Below are 17,038 nucleotides of genomic sequence, written 5' to 3' on the forward strand. Positions count from 1 at the left end.
TTCCATGCAGGTCTTGTTTGCCTTGTTCGCCATGTTTTGAGGAAAATGTTTGCCTTCGATGACCCCAAACTAGCCTCTTATACCTCACACCGGTCTCGACACCGACACCGCCTCGTTGGGCACATACTGGTCTCTGTGGGCACCATTCCAAGCGCTCTGAGGCCCCATCGGCATCTATTACGGCTCCTTTTATGTTTTATGGCTCTACAATCTACAGCATTCTATATAATTTTATCGCTCGATTACTGTCCTCAAGGGCCTCTTTTGGCCTTTGAGGCCTGAGGGCCCATTTAGTGGTCTTTGAGAGCCCTGTCGGCTTTGAGGACCTCACATTGGTCCTATAAACTATTACAGGTCCCTCATGCCTGTTTGCCCTCTCAATGCCCCATAACGTCACGTCCATTGAGGGTTTCACACCGCCCTACGTGAGGGGCGAGGCTGATGGCTCGTACTGGCCTCTGAGCGCCCCATACTGCTCTGAGAGCCCCATACTGTCCTCTGAGAGCCCCACACTGGCCTCCTCTGAGAGCCCCACACTGGCCTCCTCTGAGAGCCCCACACTGGCCTCCTCTGAGAGCCCCACACTGGCCTCCTCTGAGAGCCCCACACTGGCCTCTGAGAGCCCCATACTAGCCTCTGAGAGCCCCATACTGGCCTCTGAGAGCCCCATACTGACCTCTGAGAGCCCCATACTGGCCTCCTCTGAGAGCCCCATACTGGCCTCTGTGAGTCGCATACAGGCCTCTGATAGCCCCATACTGGCCTCCTCAGAGAGCCCACACTGGCCTCTGAGAGCCCCATAGTAGCCTCTGAGAGCCCCATACTGGCCTCTGTGAGTCGCATACTGGCCTATGAGAGCCCCATACTGGCCTCTGTGAGTCGCATACTGGCCTCTGAGTCGCATACTGGCCTCTGAGAGCTCCATACTGGCCTCTGAGAGACCCGTGGTGGCCTCTGAGAGCCCCATACTGGCCTCTGATAGCCCCATACTTACCTACTCAGAGAGCCCCATACTGGGCTTTGAGAGTCTCATGCTGGCGTCCTCTGAGTCCCATACTGGCCTCTGAGCGACCCATACTGGCCTACGGCCTCCTGGAGTCCCATACTGGCTTGTAACAGCCCACTTACTGGCCTTTGAGGCTCACGTACTGGCCTCTGTGAGCCCCATACTGGCCTTGATGAGCGACCCATACTGGCCTCCGGGAGTCCCATACTGGCTTGTAACAGCCCACTAACTGGCCTGTGAGAGCCCCATACTAGCCCTATACTGGCAGCTGAGATCCCATACTGGCATCTGAGATCCCATGCTGGCTTCTGAGAGCCCATACTGGACTCTGAGAGAAGAAACAAGGCTAAGAGGTAAATCAGGGGATCTTGAACAGTTGGGTCATTATGCCCCCAAAATTTGTCTCTCGATCAATCCATCGCACACTGCCAACTACGTTATTGTGAGCTCAACTCCGAAGCGCGACCTAAGTACCAAACGAAGGTATATAGAATACTTGCGTATATTGTGTTGATAGCATCACGATTCGACAAAGATCACGCGATAGGCTATACGAATCCGTATAAAATCAGTATTCAACAACATTTAGACATTTCAAGCAAAGCAAAAACGATCGCAAAGGCAGACTGACGGCCCGCACCATGGTACTCAGCGCCGCTTGTGCGTTAAATACGCCGCACTTTTACAGTTGCGGCGACATAGAGCGGATACATATAAATATAGGTTCGCGGCTGAGGCGACAGTGGCGCCGCCCTGTCGGTCTCTGCGGGAACTACGCGCCGCGTCTGAAGGACGCATGTCTGCTGCTGAAGGCTGGCAATTCTGCAGCGCTGTAGCAGAGCAGACAGCGGCGGCGGGGGCGGCGGCGGGGCGGTGGAGGCTTTAGATCCCGTCGCACTGACAGAAGCTCTAAGCCGTGCACTGGCCTAGTTACCGCGGGATTATAGCGGAACTAGAACCGGAACCAGGTCTGGAACCAGGTCGGGAACCAAACCTGGAAAAGAACCTGAACGAAATCCAGGTCCGCCGCCGCCTCCGCCAACGCAGCATCAGGGGGCAATGACCCGCGCCAGCGACCAACCGGTTTTCATAATCACAAGCCCACACGCACACACGCGCTCTCGTCACACACGCGGCCCTGCACGTGACTTCACCGGGTCATCGCTCTAGACACAACCCAGCGGTAGACAGACGACCTTTTTGACAGGATATATAACCGACAGAGAGCACCACGGGTCGCCACGGGACGCCACGGGTTCCCACGGAACGCCAAGGGACGCCACGTGTACTGACTGGTCCACAGCGTGCGTCACGCCTATCACAGAGAGGAATGCGAGCTTAGCCTTCCCTCCCGTCACGATCGTCACGGTCATGACCGTCACATTGGTCACAAAACGTTACGTATGACGCCCAAAAGCATAGCGCATGGTCCATTTTGTGACGTGGTCTTCAAGCGCTAAAGGCGTCACTGGATAGTTATATAACAGTGCGTTATACAAGACCTATCATCACGTCATGAAGGCGCCACATCACGTCTTGTTCACGTCATGACTTGTTCATCGCCACATCAGTTGTCATAGTCACTCTGTCACATCACAGACGCGAGCCATCACCACCGTGACGTCATCAGTATGTCGTATGACGTCACAGACGTGTGGTATCCGCTGTCGCTGTGGCTGCGGCGGCTCGCGGGGCCGGCACGGGGGGAGGCGCCGTCGGTGGGTGGGTCGTGGGCCGGGGGCGGGGCCGGGGCTCGGCCGCCGCCGCCCCCGCCGCCGCCGGTACCGCCCAGCCGATTGGCGGCGGCGCGCCGGCTGAAACACAGGTACGGGAAACTGTCAGTAGATGGCCGCACTCCAGAAGGAATTATTAAATATGAAAATCCATTTGATTTCTGAAAAGGTAGAAGCAGAGGTCAACTGCAAATTGGTAGTGAACAATTACCAGGCTCATTTTTATCGTAAGGATGAACGGTAGGAAATTCTAAAATATGAAACGATTGAATATTGAAGGAAGACGTTCAGACTCACGATTGTGTTCATCCCAAAGTTAGTTGTGTACCAGCACCATTATGTCCGAATATCTCCCGATTTCTCGGACATCCCAAGCTCCAATCCCCTGCATTACTCTCACTCATGTTCACCACTCTATCTTTATCGCCTGTTTTCTCCCTCCTTTTCTATCATATCTCATAAACTCTGCCCTGCACCACTTTTCATGAACTCCCTCCTGCACTTCACGCACGTGCAGCTCTCTCCTCCTCTTTCTATCTTTCCTTCCCTCTTAATCTGTCATTCCTTTTTTATCTTATATCTTTCTGTTTCTCTCAATCTCCTTCATTCTTTCCTCTTTCCTTCATCCCTCCTTTCATTCTTATTTTATTTGGTTGGTATGTATTTATGTAGTTTAGTATGTTGAATGTGCTTATGTATTCATGCATTTTGTATTAATGATTTTTATGTTGATGTACTTATTTATGTATTCATGTATTTCTTCCCGCCCTCCCCTCCCCTCCCCTCTTCGTCCTCACCTGGCTGCCCATCCGCTGACGGCGGCGTGGAAACATCCGATGACGCCGAGTCCTTGGACGACAGCTATCGACAGGACAGGCACGACATTAAGTACCAAAGGCAGACGTGTTAAAAGGAGAAGTCCCCTTCTAAATACACACTACATACGACAAACTGTTTGGTTACTCGAGCAGGCTTGGAGTTAACTGAACCTTTCAAACCAACGCTATGAGGACCGTAACGCCCCTATATCTTTCATTCGCGTCTCAGCATATTTATCCCACACCGCATTGATATTTAGTACGTGCCACATTGACCCTTAAGGCTTCCCAAAGAAGTCCCCGTCCTTCCCACTGTAATATCTAAGCCCCTTCCCACCCACTCCTTTCCTGATAGCTCCCTCCGTCCCCCTTGTGACGTCACCCTACCTCTGCCGAGTTTCGCGGCGTCCTTCGCAGGGTACCGGGCCGCTCGGGTAGTGCCGGCTTCTGCCGCTGCGTGCCGCTAGTGTCGCTCGGACTAAAGCTCGACGCCCGCTCCACAAGCTGGTGCAATGGAGACAAAAGTCGAGTTAGACGGCGAGCGGGGACAGGGGACGAATAAAGGCATTGTCATGACTAAGACAAGTGTGGAAAGGGCGTCACTCTAAGAAAACTTGCCTCTGAAAGCACTCAGTCTCAATTATAAAGGCCCTCAAACATATAAAGCACTTCCTTGGCTACATACCAAAATTAAATATCATCACGGTATCAGCATCACCCAATGGAGCATCCGCCAATAAAGTTTCCAAACGTCTAGCCCAAACCGCCCCCTTCTCACCTTAGCCGGTGGCGGCGGCCGATCAGGTCTCGGCGTCTTCCCCGCGGACGACGCCGCCGGCTGGCCTCCCACACGAGGTGCCGGCACCGGATGGCCCGCACCCGTCTCCGCGTGGTTCGGCGTCCCCCCACCAGCCGGCGCTGTCGGCGGCGGGCCCGCCGGGGGCGCCGGCCGCACGGGCTCGGGCCGCGCCGGAGCGCCGGAGCCGGCGGCAGCAGAGACGGCGGCCGCGGCGCTGGCGGCTCCGGCGGCGATGGCGGCCGACTTCTGGACCAGATCGGCCAGAGAGCGACCCGAGTCTGAATCCACACCAGCCCGGGAGGCAGCGGCGGCGGTGGCGGCGGCGGCAGCGGATACTGCCGGGTCAGCCTTCACAGAGGAGCCCTCGCTCTTCGCTACACTCTCTGGCCTGGCTGCAGGTTCTGGCTTCGCTGCAGGCTCTGGCTTCGCTGCAGGTTCTGGCTTTGCAGCAGGCTCTGGTTTGACACCAGACTCAGGCTTGGCCACTGACTCCGGTTTTGAAGTCGCCGGCTCTGGCTTTGCGGTGTGATCAGGTTTGTTTTCCGCCTCTGGCTCCGTCGCCGGTGGCGGGTCCGCCCGGGAGGCGGAGGCGGGGGCGGGGGCGGGGGCGGCGATGGTTTGCCGATGTGTAGGTGGCGGTGGAGCTGCCTGTTTCTTGCGCCGCATGGTTGGCCGGGGACTCTCACAGTGCGGTACGCTGAAATGACGGGGAGGGGATGGAGTTAGCTACATGCTGTGTGTGAAATAAGGTCACTTGCTGGTCTCTCACGGCCGGATGAAGAAGGCAGAGAGAAGACGAAAGGAAGGAGAAAGAAAGAGAGGAGGGAGAAATAAAGTAGAAGAAAGAGAAATGAAGAGGCGCTGGGAGGAAGGCAGGCAAAAGGCAAGGAAAACTAGGGAAGAGAAAATGGCAAAGAAAATAGGGAAAAACAAAAGAAGAATGAAGAAAGATTGGGTGAAAATATAGAGAAGGCTGTACAGGAAGAACGGTAAAGGAAGGAGGACTGACGAATGCATAGGAGACATGACACACGCAAGCTCAAAAACATCTCAAGCTACCCCTTCCCGTGTTATGACTCCCTTCTCTTGAAACCCACCTGGGGTCTGACGAGGTGAGGCTGGCGGTGCTGCCCGATGCGGACTCCCCCACACCGGACGAGTCCACTGCTACCACGCCGCTGTCGCTGCTCTTGCTCCTATGGTGGCCGGGTGAGGAGCGGACGGATCCATTGCTGAGCACGGGGGAGTCCGGTGCCGGCGCCGGCGGGGGTACCTCAGCGGGTTCTTCACGGGGGTAGGTGATGAAAAAGTCCACCTCTGAAAGATGTATTTATATAAATGAAGCGTTAACAGGAAAGAAACCTCTCCGCCCTTCGCCATACGATCCTGAGTAAACTGTGCCCGAGCTACCAGCACGAGGTTATGGATAATGTGTTAATCTAATAATATGATGAAAAAAGCAGCAACATTTTTCTATGTCCAGAACACCTCAACCCTTTTTGCGCTCCAGCCTCTTCCAAACCCTAAAACATATTTCATATCGACACAAAAAAAACTTATTTAACCCTCGCCCGTATAGGGGGGGGGGTCGAACGGACCCCCCATGGTTTTTCGCGAATAACTCGCGTAAAAAGCGGCCGATCGCGACGAAACTTTCAGTACCCTCGCGTTCATCAATTTCACACCTACCCTGAAAATTTCATGACCCTGACCCAAATGACCTTTGACCTGTGACCTACTTTTCGAGACCATGTTTGGCTGGAATAGCGATTCGGCGTGTCGGCTCGCATTAGCCGCGCGTTTGCAGTCTTTTCGTGGTTTCAAGCGTTCAAACATGTGATATGATGTTGCCCCCATGCATTAGGGTGGGTGTCAAGGTCACCTGAAGGTCAGGTCAGGTCATTGACCTTTGATGACCTCGGTTCACTTTTTCGAATTTTACATGTTTCTAGGCCAGTTTTTGGAGCTGAATTCGAACTTAGCAACCATATGAACATTTACGAAGTAGTTTTGGTGCCTTCGTAACATGTTACGAAGCTGTCAGAGGCGGTTGCCACCTACTACGAATACCCTTACTGGTTGACCTGACCTGACCTGACCCGACCTGGCCTAAATACATTAAGACATCATCTGTGATCAAAACTAACATGATATTCGTGATCACCACCCCGAAAAACCCCATAGCAGCCACACTTTACGACGTTCTAACAGGTCCCGATTTTCCCGCCTGTGGGGTCATTGACCTGACCTGCAAGGTCAACCAATGACCTAGGACCTTAAAATTGGGTATCATCGGCTTCCTCTCGTCACGGGCAACACGCTCGTTTTTTCCGCGAAGCTCTAGCTTGATCAGGGGCGAAACGGCAAGGGGGGGTCCAACGGACCCCCCCCCCCTTATACGTTCGCGGCTGGAAAAACACCAATACGGGCGAGGGTTAAAGCTCCCTCTGCCCCCATTTTCAATTTTTCTTCCACTCTGTACCATTCCCAAATTCTATGCGGCCCCTTCAGGACCGTTACTGACTCCTTTATTCTCTCCCTCAAACCCTCTTACCCTTCCAGTCCCTCTTCTCCATCTTACTCACCCTCTGGGAAGAACCAATCACTGTGCTGTATCAGCGAATCCACCACCAGACTGTGAGTGCCCGTGGCCGTCATGTTAAAACCCTCCTCCAGGCGGGTCCACAGCAGGTTCGGAGCCATCACGATAGCAATGTTCTGCGTGCTCATTTTGTTCACCTGTGGGAGGGAAATAACGGTGAAATATTTCGAGGCAAAATATCGCGAGAGTGATGAGGCGATAGCGCAATCGTGCAAAAGCGGTTTTGGTAATTACAGATTATTGGAAAAGGCTAGAAGTGAGCCCCAGCATCATAACAACAGGACTTTATCGTTAGACTCAACTCAGCATTAACATCGTGAGTCAAATAAGACACATTCCGGCCAATTATTCTTAAAAAAAAAAATACTGCGGAGCTCACTGAGTTCAGCTCAGTACCAGCTCGGCTTCGGATATCAGCGTAATTATTTCATTGGATCCTATTTCTGATCAACCTCACAGTTCCAAACCATCTGTCGCTCACGCGCATACCTGTTTGTTTTTGGAGAGCAGCGCCAGGAATTTGATGAGGTACCTCAGGTTGGTGTAGTGCGTCTCCGGCAGCTGGTGAAGCACCTGCCACAGCGCCTGCAGTCGCTGGCCCTCGTCCTGAAGAGTCAAACGGGTTAATGGTGTCAGTAAGGGATATTGGAAGTGTCAAAGCCCAGTCGAGGTGCTAGGGTACCAGGCTGGGTCAAATGTCGGGTCCGACGGAGATACAAAAATCACAGTATCTTCCCTAACTTTCACATCAATTTATACAAAACACATCTTCATCTCTGCAACATGCAGCGGGCTGGAGAGCCGTGAAACACAGCGCCCTATAGATTATTACACCAGTTCTACCTCTAAATATTAACTCATCTATTCATCAGCCTTCCGAGCATTGCCATACCTGAACATGCGCCGCAGCCATCCAGTCATCATAGAAATCGGTGGTCATCAGGGGCTCCGGGAGATCTCGGAGGTACGCTTTGAGCGCGTCGGCCACCACGTGGGCGTCCAAATACTCGTGCATGTGTTCGGGACTGGCCAACCCGGCGTCAAAACACGACTTGAGCTTCCGCGCCTTGGAGGTGCCTGGTGAAAGGGGAAGGGCGTGAGTATGGCTCAAGGGAAAAGTGGACTTACGATACGGTACGCCTGTGTTCAGCCTGACTCTTCCACTCTTGTCAGCCAGTTCTAGCTGCTCTTGTTAGTTGCCAGCTGACCTGAATAACAAAGCCGATTAAACAAAGTACACTCTCAAGAGTCGAGCTCACGATTCATAGGACACAGACAGGCAGGCAGCTCATCTATAAATCCACTGCGCCACGAGGAGTACTCACTCGTGCTCATTCTGTGTCCATTCTTCTATTCTAGATTACGGCTGTGGAGAAAATTCGAAGCTTCAGTCCCAGTTACTTGAAAAAATGATCCTCCTCTCCTCTTCCCTTCAACTCGCACACTTTCAGACACTCTGAAGAGCCCTCCCTCTCCTACTTCTATTTCTTACCAGAGCCCTCCCCGTCCCTATACTCACTTCCGGCCACCCTGAAGAGTCCCTCCTCGTCCGCCCCGATCTGCAGCAGTCGACAGATGCACATCTCCAGTGGCAGGGCCACCTGGCGACCAGAGACCCGCAGGTGTTCCTCCAGCGAGAGGCCGAACACGGGCTTCACAGCCGCCGCGTCTGTGGAAGAGGGAGGGGAGTGAGTGAGTAAGCGACTGAGTGAGTGAGTGAGTGAGTGAGGGAGTGAGTGAGTGAGTGAGTGAGTGAATGAGTGAGCGATTGAGTTAGTGGGTTAAGAGAGGGGAGGGGTTGAAGGGGGCGATGACTGGCGACTCCCCGTCCCATTGAACCTTTCCCCAGTTTCACACCAAGACACTGAAACTATCGTCCCCCCGCTTCTTACTAGAGCAGCTTCCCCTGCTTGCCTGAATCTTTATCCTCGGGTCTCATTCAAGCTACTCCCCGCATCTCACGAGATTAGCTCAGAGTCTCACTAAGGCTGTTTCCCGTGTCTCACTTATTGATATTGAGATATTGATATAGAGATATTGAGAATCCCCACGTCTCACCGACACTCTATCACTAAAAACTACATATAATTCCCCTATGCCGGAGAGTCTCGCTAATTCTCCCCTATCTCTGATTTGGGCTCCCCTATCACTGATCGTTTTCCCCTATATCTCACTGAGGCTGGCCTGCAGTGCCGGTATGGTCCCCTCCCCCCCCTATATCTCACTGAGGCTGGCCTGCAGTGCCGGTATGGTCCCCTATATCTGACTAAGCCCCCCCCCCCCTGTATCTGACCCCCATCCTCCCTAATCTCACTGAGGCTGGCCTGCAGTGCCGGTATGGTTCCCTCCAGCAGCTGTAGACTACTCCGGTAGTACTCCGTCTGAAGTTTCACCAGATGAAGTAGCAGCTGGGCCAGCTCCGGCTCCCGGCTCAGTAACTGAAACATGTCGCCGGCCAGGGTGTCCTGGGGGAGAGAGGGCAGAGAAGGTCAGTGTGAGGTCAACTAAGGTCATCATCGTGTGTCCCAGCGTGCTGCACGGGTAAGCTCAGATCAGTTCAGGGCTGATCACTGTAAGAGAAGTCAGGTCAGGTCATTGGTCAAGGTCAAACGAGTTCAAAAGCTGGTTCAGACTACGATACGCAGTTATGACACTTTGTCAGCGTTCCAGACAATGTTATTTGCTCTTTACATCAGTAACCAGTAAGCCTGCAGCCTGGGAATACCGCTGCAAAGTGGTTACTTCAAATGAATTTCGGCGATCTAAGTGTAAAAAACAAGCCACAAAGAAAATGGCATGAAAACAGGTTTTCGGAGGAATCAAAAGCACACAATAGGCAGACAAGTAAGATAGCAGTGACTTCAGCTAAGGTCGATTGAGCTTTTGCCTTCACCCGCCTACATGTAGTCACAGACGAGCTATTATGGCACTCGCAGGTAACACCAATAAGCAGTGTCGAAAATCGAGAGATATGAGCTGACAGATGATAATATGATATGATAGAGAGATGAGCCAGCTGGGAGATATGAGAAACAGCGTTTGGAAAAGGTAGGGATTTCAGTCTGTACAGCGTAGACATCGGCAGTTTCACACAATACTGAAGTGCAAAAAGGGGAAAAAATGTTGGCAATAGCAAAAGTGCCATGAATGTTCAGATACAAGCATTGTTGTTTAGGTGAAATGAATTGCTGTGTAATGTTTGCCAGGACAAAAAAGAGCACATGGAATATGTGACATAAAAGTTACCAGCGGTGTAAAATGTCTTGCAAGCGTGTGGTGACGCATAATTGACAATGAGCAAGCAGAAAAGGTGCGCTCTAAATATGGAAAAAGGTAGCGAACATTACACAAAAGTATCAGACGCTCGCTTAAAAACATTCAACGTCACGCTCGCTTAAAACATTCAACGTCAAGTGAAGACTCACTAATTAGGATCATTTAAAGGCGTTCCCTTTATAAAAAAATCCAATCGGAAACATCCGACCTAAACAAAAGAACCAACGGACCCCATCATCAAACAACTTTCAAATCTAGAGCCTGCCAGTCGCGCTAAGCCAAAATTTGCCAGCCATGCGCCATCTTAAAATCCAGCCAGCACTAGCACACATCAACTCAGCACAGACATCCTATCCTGCCATGCCTGCGCCATACATGATACAGCCCTCTCAGGCACTCGCTCTAGTCAGTGGGCTTCAGGTGCGTCATACGACCCTCCACGAGAGGGCACTACTTACGTTGGAGCGCGTACGGGAGCGCTGTCATCAACAGCCAAATAGCGGTTATGAGCGAGCCAGCAGACACACAATGGGACACCAGAGCGGGCGCAGGGACGTGGTAAAGGGATGTGGCGTAGATTTAGTGACGTGGATACTGGTTATGTGAAGTAGATGTGTGACGTAAATACTCCACACATAAATACATCAAGGGGGAGGCAACGCAAAGAACGTAACGACAAAAACATGAAATAGATGAGAAGTAGAAAAAGACGCAACGTAAGATGTGTTACCAGAATATGTCAATGTATTACGTGACGTAGGCGCAAATTACAAATGCGTGACGTAAAAAGAAACGTTTAGACGTCATCCTGGGTGAAAATGTGGAAAAGTCACGTAACCAACGTAACGTAATGTAGCGTATGTGGTAATCAGGTGAAAAGGTAAGCGACATAAAACGTGACTTAGAACGGACTGGATAACGGCACTTAGACACGTGAGATGACAGACAGGGCAAACAAGCGATACAAAGCCACGGCATGTAAGCACGCAGCTGCCACTTTACAGACGGTGGTCCAAATATCGGTGTGAATAGCCGTTGACTAGCTAAAACTATGCTCGCAAGCGTAAGCTACGCAATCGTATTGGTTTCAAGCGAACAAAACTAAAGCCAGCTGCCAACAGTGTGGAACTGCAATGATTTTTTTTTTATGATAGCCTGCGTGAAGCGTTTGTAAGCTCATAATAAATAGAAATATTCAAACGTTTAACTGGTAATAACGCATGTTAAAAGCGCTGACAGTGGCAAAGGATGGATACGAAATAACACACATAAGTGCGCATCTCTTACTCGCCATGACTTGATACCAGAAGACCACCACCATCTCTATGTGTAAGACGCACCCCTCTCTAGTGATCCTAGCGATGTTCTTGTGATCCTAGCGCGATCTCCAGTCAACCCTGGTGACCCTTAGTGACCTCCTCTCCCATGTTGACCCCCGTTGACCCCTTGTCACTCACCCTATGCTGTTCGACCTTGACCTGGGCCGCCTCCAATTCGTCGCGCGTGGCCTCCACCTTTTGCTGTGAGCCGGCCGCTCCCACCTGGCCAGCCGAGTGACGCTGGGCGTTCTGGTACCTGGCAGACACAAAGGGAGGAGGAGGGTTTGTAACAGGGCTGCGGAGTCGATGGATTTTCGGCGACTCCGACTCCGACTCCGGCTTTCAAAAACCAGCTCCGATTCCGACTCCGACTCCGGGCAGAATTGTCGACTCCGACCGACTCCAACCCCCGACTCCGACTCCGCAGACCTAGCAGGGCTGCGGAGTCGACAGATTTTCGGTGACTCCGACTCCGACTCCGGCTCGGGTTTCTAAAATCGACTCCGACTCCGGTCACAACTGTCGACTCCGACCGACTCCGACCGACTCCGACTCCGACTCCGACTCCGCAGCCCTGGTTTGTAATGTTCATGCGGGTTATGGAAGGTGTGCGCTGTGCATTAAACATAAAGTCGTGTGTGTTTCCCTGGATTATCATTGACAAGAAAACTGAAAACCCACCTCCGCTGCATGAGTTTAGTCAAGGTGGTACCGACTGTTTGATAGGTAAGTTTATAGGACAATTTAACAGCCTGCCTGATAGAACTAACAGATAAGCGCAACGTGAACTGCCTGGTCCATTTTATCTGCCCCAATATGAACCTTTTAATTTTAAACAATCGATACAGCCAAACCATAACAGGAGGGCCTTCCCTGTATAAAAACAAGTGATGCAATGAAACTACAACAGCTACCCCCGTCTACCTCTTCACTTCCCAAATTCCCACCTTAGCTCACTTACTCTTCACTGCCTCATACCACGGCCCCACCAGCCCCCACCATGACACTTTCAATCCTCCCTTTCTTCTCACCCTCTCCTTTTCCTACATCCCCTCACCTGCTCCTCGACGCATCCATATCCAGGGTGAGCTTGGCCAGCGTCTTCCTCAGCTTGGTGACGTTGGGTATGTCCGTGTCGAGCAGCTGCTGCAGCACGCTGTTGTCCAGCACGGTCTGCTCCAGGGCCCGCTCATAGTCGAGCCGCTCTCCGGCCAGACGCAGCTGAGCCTCGCCGCATTCAGACATGATGGCGCTGTGGAGAGATCAGCAGAGGGGTCAGTAGAGAAGGAGGAGAGATTACTGGAACGTAAGTCTACAAAATAAGTCCTCTCCGTATGCGGGCAGGTGGCGCCTGAGTAGCGCTCAGGCGCTAACTGCCCACTGGTGAGTGGTGACCCGCTTACGGCGGGGACTTATTTTGTAGACCTACTGACTACTGTACTATACCAGACATGATGGCGCGGTGGGAGAACGATTAGATGATATTAGGATAGTTAGGTAGGTGTGAGAAAGTCTTTCGCACCTCACAATATTGTGTAATTGTGTATAAATTGATTTCTTTGCTAGTAGAATGCAGGGACGAGGAATCTTATTGAACTACCATTACAGGTGCTCCGAAGCCTAATAAACGACTCGGAAAACGATTATAACAATACAACTCGTCAGACTATACTCGTAGACCCTGATTCAAGTGTTCGACCCACCACAGATCCTGGCATAGACCCACACTCGTCCCCCATCGTTTCTCCCTTACTCCCAGTCCGTCTATTGACCCCGACCCAGGGCTGACCGCTACTGACCCGAGCATGGTTTCTGCGCCGACGTGCCCGGCTCCCTCCTTCATGGCCGCCCCGAGCTGATGCTCCTGCATCTTCCGCTGAAACAAACACACATACACACGTGTATCATCTGTGGCGAGGATTTGCCATATCAGACACAATAAAACGAGATAATAAGCCTCATCGAAGATTTGGAGGGCAATAGGGAATGCTTGAGCCTAAAACGCGGCCAGGAGCAAATACGATTTTTATTTGAAGTTCAACGAAAAAATGGTAAAGAAAACTAGAAAATGCATAATAAATAATTAAGGCACTTACAATGTGCGTTTTCTACAATATTTATTGGATATTGTAAAAAGCATTCGTTTAATATTGTAACATAAAAAAATGCCCAAAAACGGTATAAAATGACATTGCAAGTAAAAACATCAGAAGCAAGAAAAAAGATAAATGCATAAGGACAAAAAAAGAGCTAATTAGTGCAACAGATACCCTTTGCATGGCTTTAAAATACAATGAAGGCAAGAAAAAAAAACTTCCGTCCTTCACATTCGTTTGGATAACCTACTCCTGCACAGCTCTAGATATTACAGAGAAGGTATATTGTATATAAGATGAAGTAGCCCCTGCGGCCGGCACTTTTTAAGTTTTAACTCCACCGTTGAGACCCGCCGTCTACTCACCAGTCGTTTGGAGTCATCATCGGAGCCATGTCCCGAGAGTGACTCGGTGAGTCGTTTTCGAATGACTCCGCAGCTGGCTCGCAGGTTCTCTACACGACGCTCCGACGCGGCCAGGTCCTCCGTCAGCACCTCAGACTTCTCCGCCCTGTCGAAGGCAAACGGGGGAGTCAGAGTCAAACGGCTGAGTCAGAGTCAAAGGTGCTGAGGGCAAGAGTCACAAGGCGGGGTCATGAGATAGTCAGCAGAAGCATACATAAGGCAGCCAGGAGTCAGGACAGTGGATTTATTGGAGCACGAAGTTTAAATACCACGCAATAAAAATAATCATAAGATAAAAAATGTGTGTAGATTCAAACGCATTTGAAAACCCGTTCGGTCAAACGGTTATTGCACGATTGACCAGGAAAAGGGTCCATCAGAGGACAAAGACGGATGAGCCTCATGTAGACGTTCACTGCTTTTTAGGTAAAAACTCGGAAGACAGTCAGCAATGTGTTTGTTCGCGCTCGTGCGTTTACGGATAACACATTCCATTGAAATTTGTGGGGGGATGATAATATTCATGTCATACGTAAACCAATGCACATCGATGAAATTTCTGAGGCAATCGTATTTAGTCTGGAGACAAAATTAATAGACCCTATTATGTGTACTGTAATGTAGGGAGCCATCAATTCTCTACATCATTAATGTTGCCTTCTGCTTTCCTCGCCATTGACGTTTTGTTATTCGCTCTCAACCATCCGACACTATCCCGACAATAACCATTCCTCTACATTGACTATTCAGCCTCATTTCGCTAATCAAACAGTTCTCAGCGATCCAACTAATTGTGACAGTTCATCACTATCAGGCAAACAAATCAACAGCCTAGGTAAATAAGTCTGTCTGGATGCACTGTCTCATCGCAAAACAAAGTGAAGGCAGATTAAAAAAAAAAAAACAAATGTAAGTAAGACCCAGCGACTGGTAAGTCCCTAGGCTCCTAGATCCCCTACTTCCCATTGTAGGTACCTGCTCAATGTCACCTCCTCAACCGGTTCTTCAAGCGTCGTCGCGGCCACAACTGCCTTCTTTTCGGTAGCTCCAAGCCTAGAGACCATTTCTGCCGCCGCAGCTGCAGCCGCCGACCACCAGCCGGAGAGTTGCGTCAGGCGGCCACTAGAGGCGCTGGTGTTGACCGGAGGCGAAGGTTCACAGTGCTCACACTGGCATGGACCCGAGAGACGGTGAACACGACGCGGGCTTGGCTCGGCGGTGGAGGTAGTGGCGGAACAGCACATACTGTATAGGTGGCGCCACCAGTTGCCTGGTACCGTGCACAGCCAAGAGGTGGTGCTGCCATCGCCCTCTGTTGCTGACGAGGAAGCATCTACGGCTGGCAAGGACGCCGAGCCGTTCGCTGTCGGTGGATTTTCTTCAGATTCCGCGCAGGAATCAGATGCTTGTTTGGGTTCCCGATCCGCTCGACGCATGCGCAGAAGCCAGCGACGAGCGGCAGCTGCGCGACGGCGCGCGGCGGGGCTTTTCTGGCGGCAGGATGCTACGAAGCGAGGCAACGTGCCCACGCCGTACTCTTTAAAACCTTGCCAGAAAGCGGGCACTGGCGTCGGAATACGACGAACACGTCGGCGATGCTGCCATCTACGACGCAGTCGGGCTGGTAGACAGCGCCGCCAAGAAGCCGGTAGACGAGTCTCAGAGTTATCGCCTGCTGCACTCGTATCCGACGACTCTGTACTGACACACTCTCCACGTTGCGTGGATGCCCTTCCTCTTTCCTCCACCTCTTCTGGTCCACCACCTCTTCCCTTCATACGTTCACCTTCACTCGTTCGTTCCTGCCCGTCGCTACTGCAGTTTCGGTCTCTCGAGGACAACTGGTCAGACTCAGATTCCCTTGACCGAGGATAGATGGCGTTGTCAGTATCCACCCCGCGGCCAGTTCGTCCCGACAACTGCCTCAGGCGTTCGACCACACTACCGCGACGCTTTTCAGCACTGAGCTTCGCTTTCAGGCATGCGGTTGTCGATTTACTTCGACCTTCAGTGGCTGTTGACGAGGAGCTATCACAGCTAACTTCGCCGGCAACAAACGTAGCTGAAGAGGAGGCCGAAGAAGAAGCGGAAGAGCTTGCCGAGGAGGTAGTCAAAAAGGTTATCGAACAGGAAGCCGAAGACAACACCGACTCCTCGCCCACCGAACCCGACCCCAAGGCACCTGCTCTTTCAGACTCTTGCACCTTCTCCAGACTACCAACGTCAGAGTCCTTCTGATTCCGGGGCTCTTCAACCAGCCCTTGCCGAGCCCTTGCCATGGAATTAACAGCTAGCGCCAGTGAAGTGCTTTGAAGGCCTGTCTCCTCCGACAACGCTTCTCTTCCCGCCTCTGAGCGATGCCGACTGCGAGCCGGACCCTGTGGCACCTGCAAGCCACCTGCTGTGGCCTGGGATCGCCTCATGACGCCCTCAGGGGGCCACTTGAGCGGCCGCTCATGGGCAGAGTACGCCCGACGCCTGGTTGTCGGCTCCGGCACAGGAAGAGTGCAGTTTTCCGCCGCGAACGAGCCTCGGCGTACGTCAGAGACACAGTATCTCCCCGGAGTGAGCCGGGAGGGAGAGCGGGGTCCCATCCAGAGTCCCTCATCCTCCTCATCCTCTTCGTCCTCATTCTTCACAAACTCCACCTCCACTCGCAGTCCTCCCATGTCCATCGCATCTTCCCCAGGCCCTTGCACTCGCCTCTGATGCGACCAATCACCGTCTCCTGAAGTCCTCTCGCCTGTTGTTCTCTCGGAGTTTTCGCGTCCCTTCTTTCCATCGCGCAGAGCTCGGAACCTTGCCGATATGCCTTTACTCTGTGCGGGATGATCCTCGGGGCGCTCTGCCGTCCCAGGACCTCCGTGCGAGTTTCTCCTTCCATCTGCCGCTTTCTCGACACTCTGATAATGTCCATGCGAGTGGTCTGCGCCTTGGTGGTCATCATGGGCGTGGTGAGAGTCCTGGGTGTCATGATGAGCATTC

General features: G+C 52.0%; 1 protein-coding gene across 1 annotated transcript; it reads right to left on the reverse strand.

Moving 5' to 3' along the window:
• Positions 1–1,492: 1,492 nt before the first annotated feature.
• LOC122367466 (rho GTPase-activating protein 44-like) lies at positions 1,493–14,305 on the reverse strand. Its single transcript, XM_043340561.1, has 14 exons — positions 14,015–14,305; positions 13,353–13,429; positions 12,611–12,805; positions 11,692–11,809; positions 9,273–9,423; positions 8,478–8,627; positions 7,851–8,035; positions 7,448–7,564; positions 6,942–7,095; positions 5,454–5,673; positions 4,336–5,053; positions 3,945–4,061; positions 3,537–3,600; positions 1,493–2,820 (listed from the first exon to the last, which is right to left on the reverse strand). The coding sequence occupies exons 2-14, from the start codon at positions 13,421–13,423 to the stop codon at positions 2,651–2,653; spliced, it is 2,430 nt and encodes an 809-aa protein (XP_043196496.1). The 5' UTR covers positions 13,424–13,429; positions 14,015–14,305; the 3' UTR covers positions 1,493–2,650.
• Positions 14,306–17,038: the final 2,733 nt, after the last annotated feature.

Source organism: Amphibalanus amphitrite, unplaced genomic scaffold, assembly GCF_019059575.1.
Source record: "Amphibalanus amphitrite isolate SeventyFive unplaced genomic scaffold, NRLGWU_Aamphi_draft 000871F_arrow, whole genome shotgun sequence".
NCBI classification, from domain to species: Eukaryota; Metazoa; Arthropoda; class Thecostraca; order Balanomorpha; family Balanidae; genus Amphibalanus; species Amphibalanus amphitrite.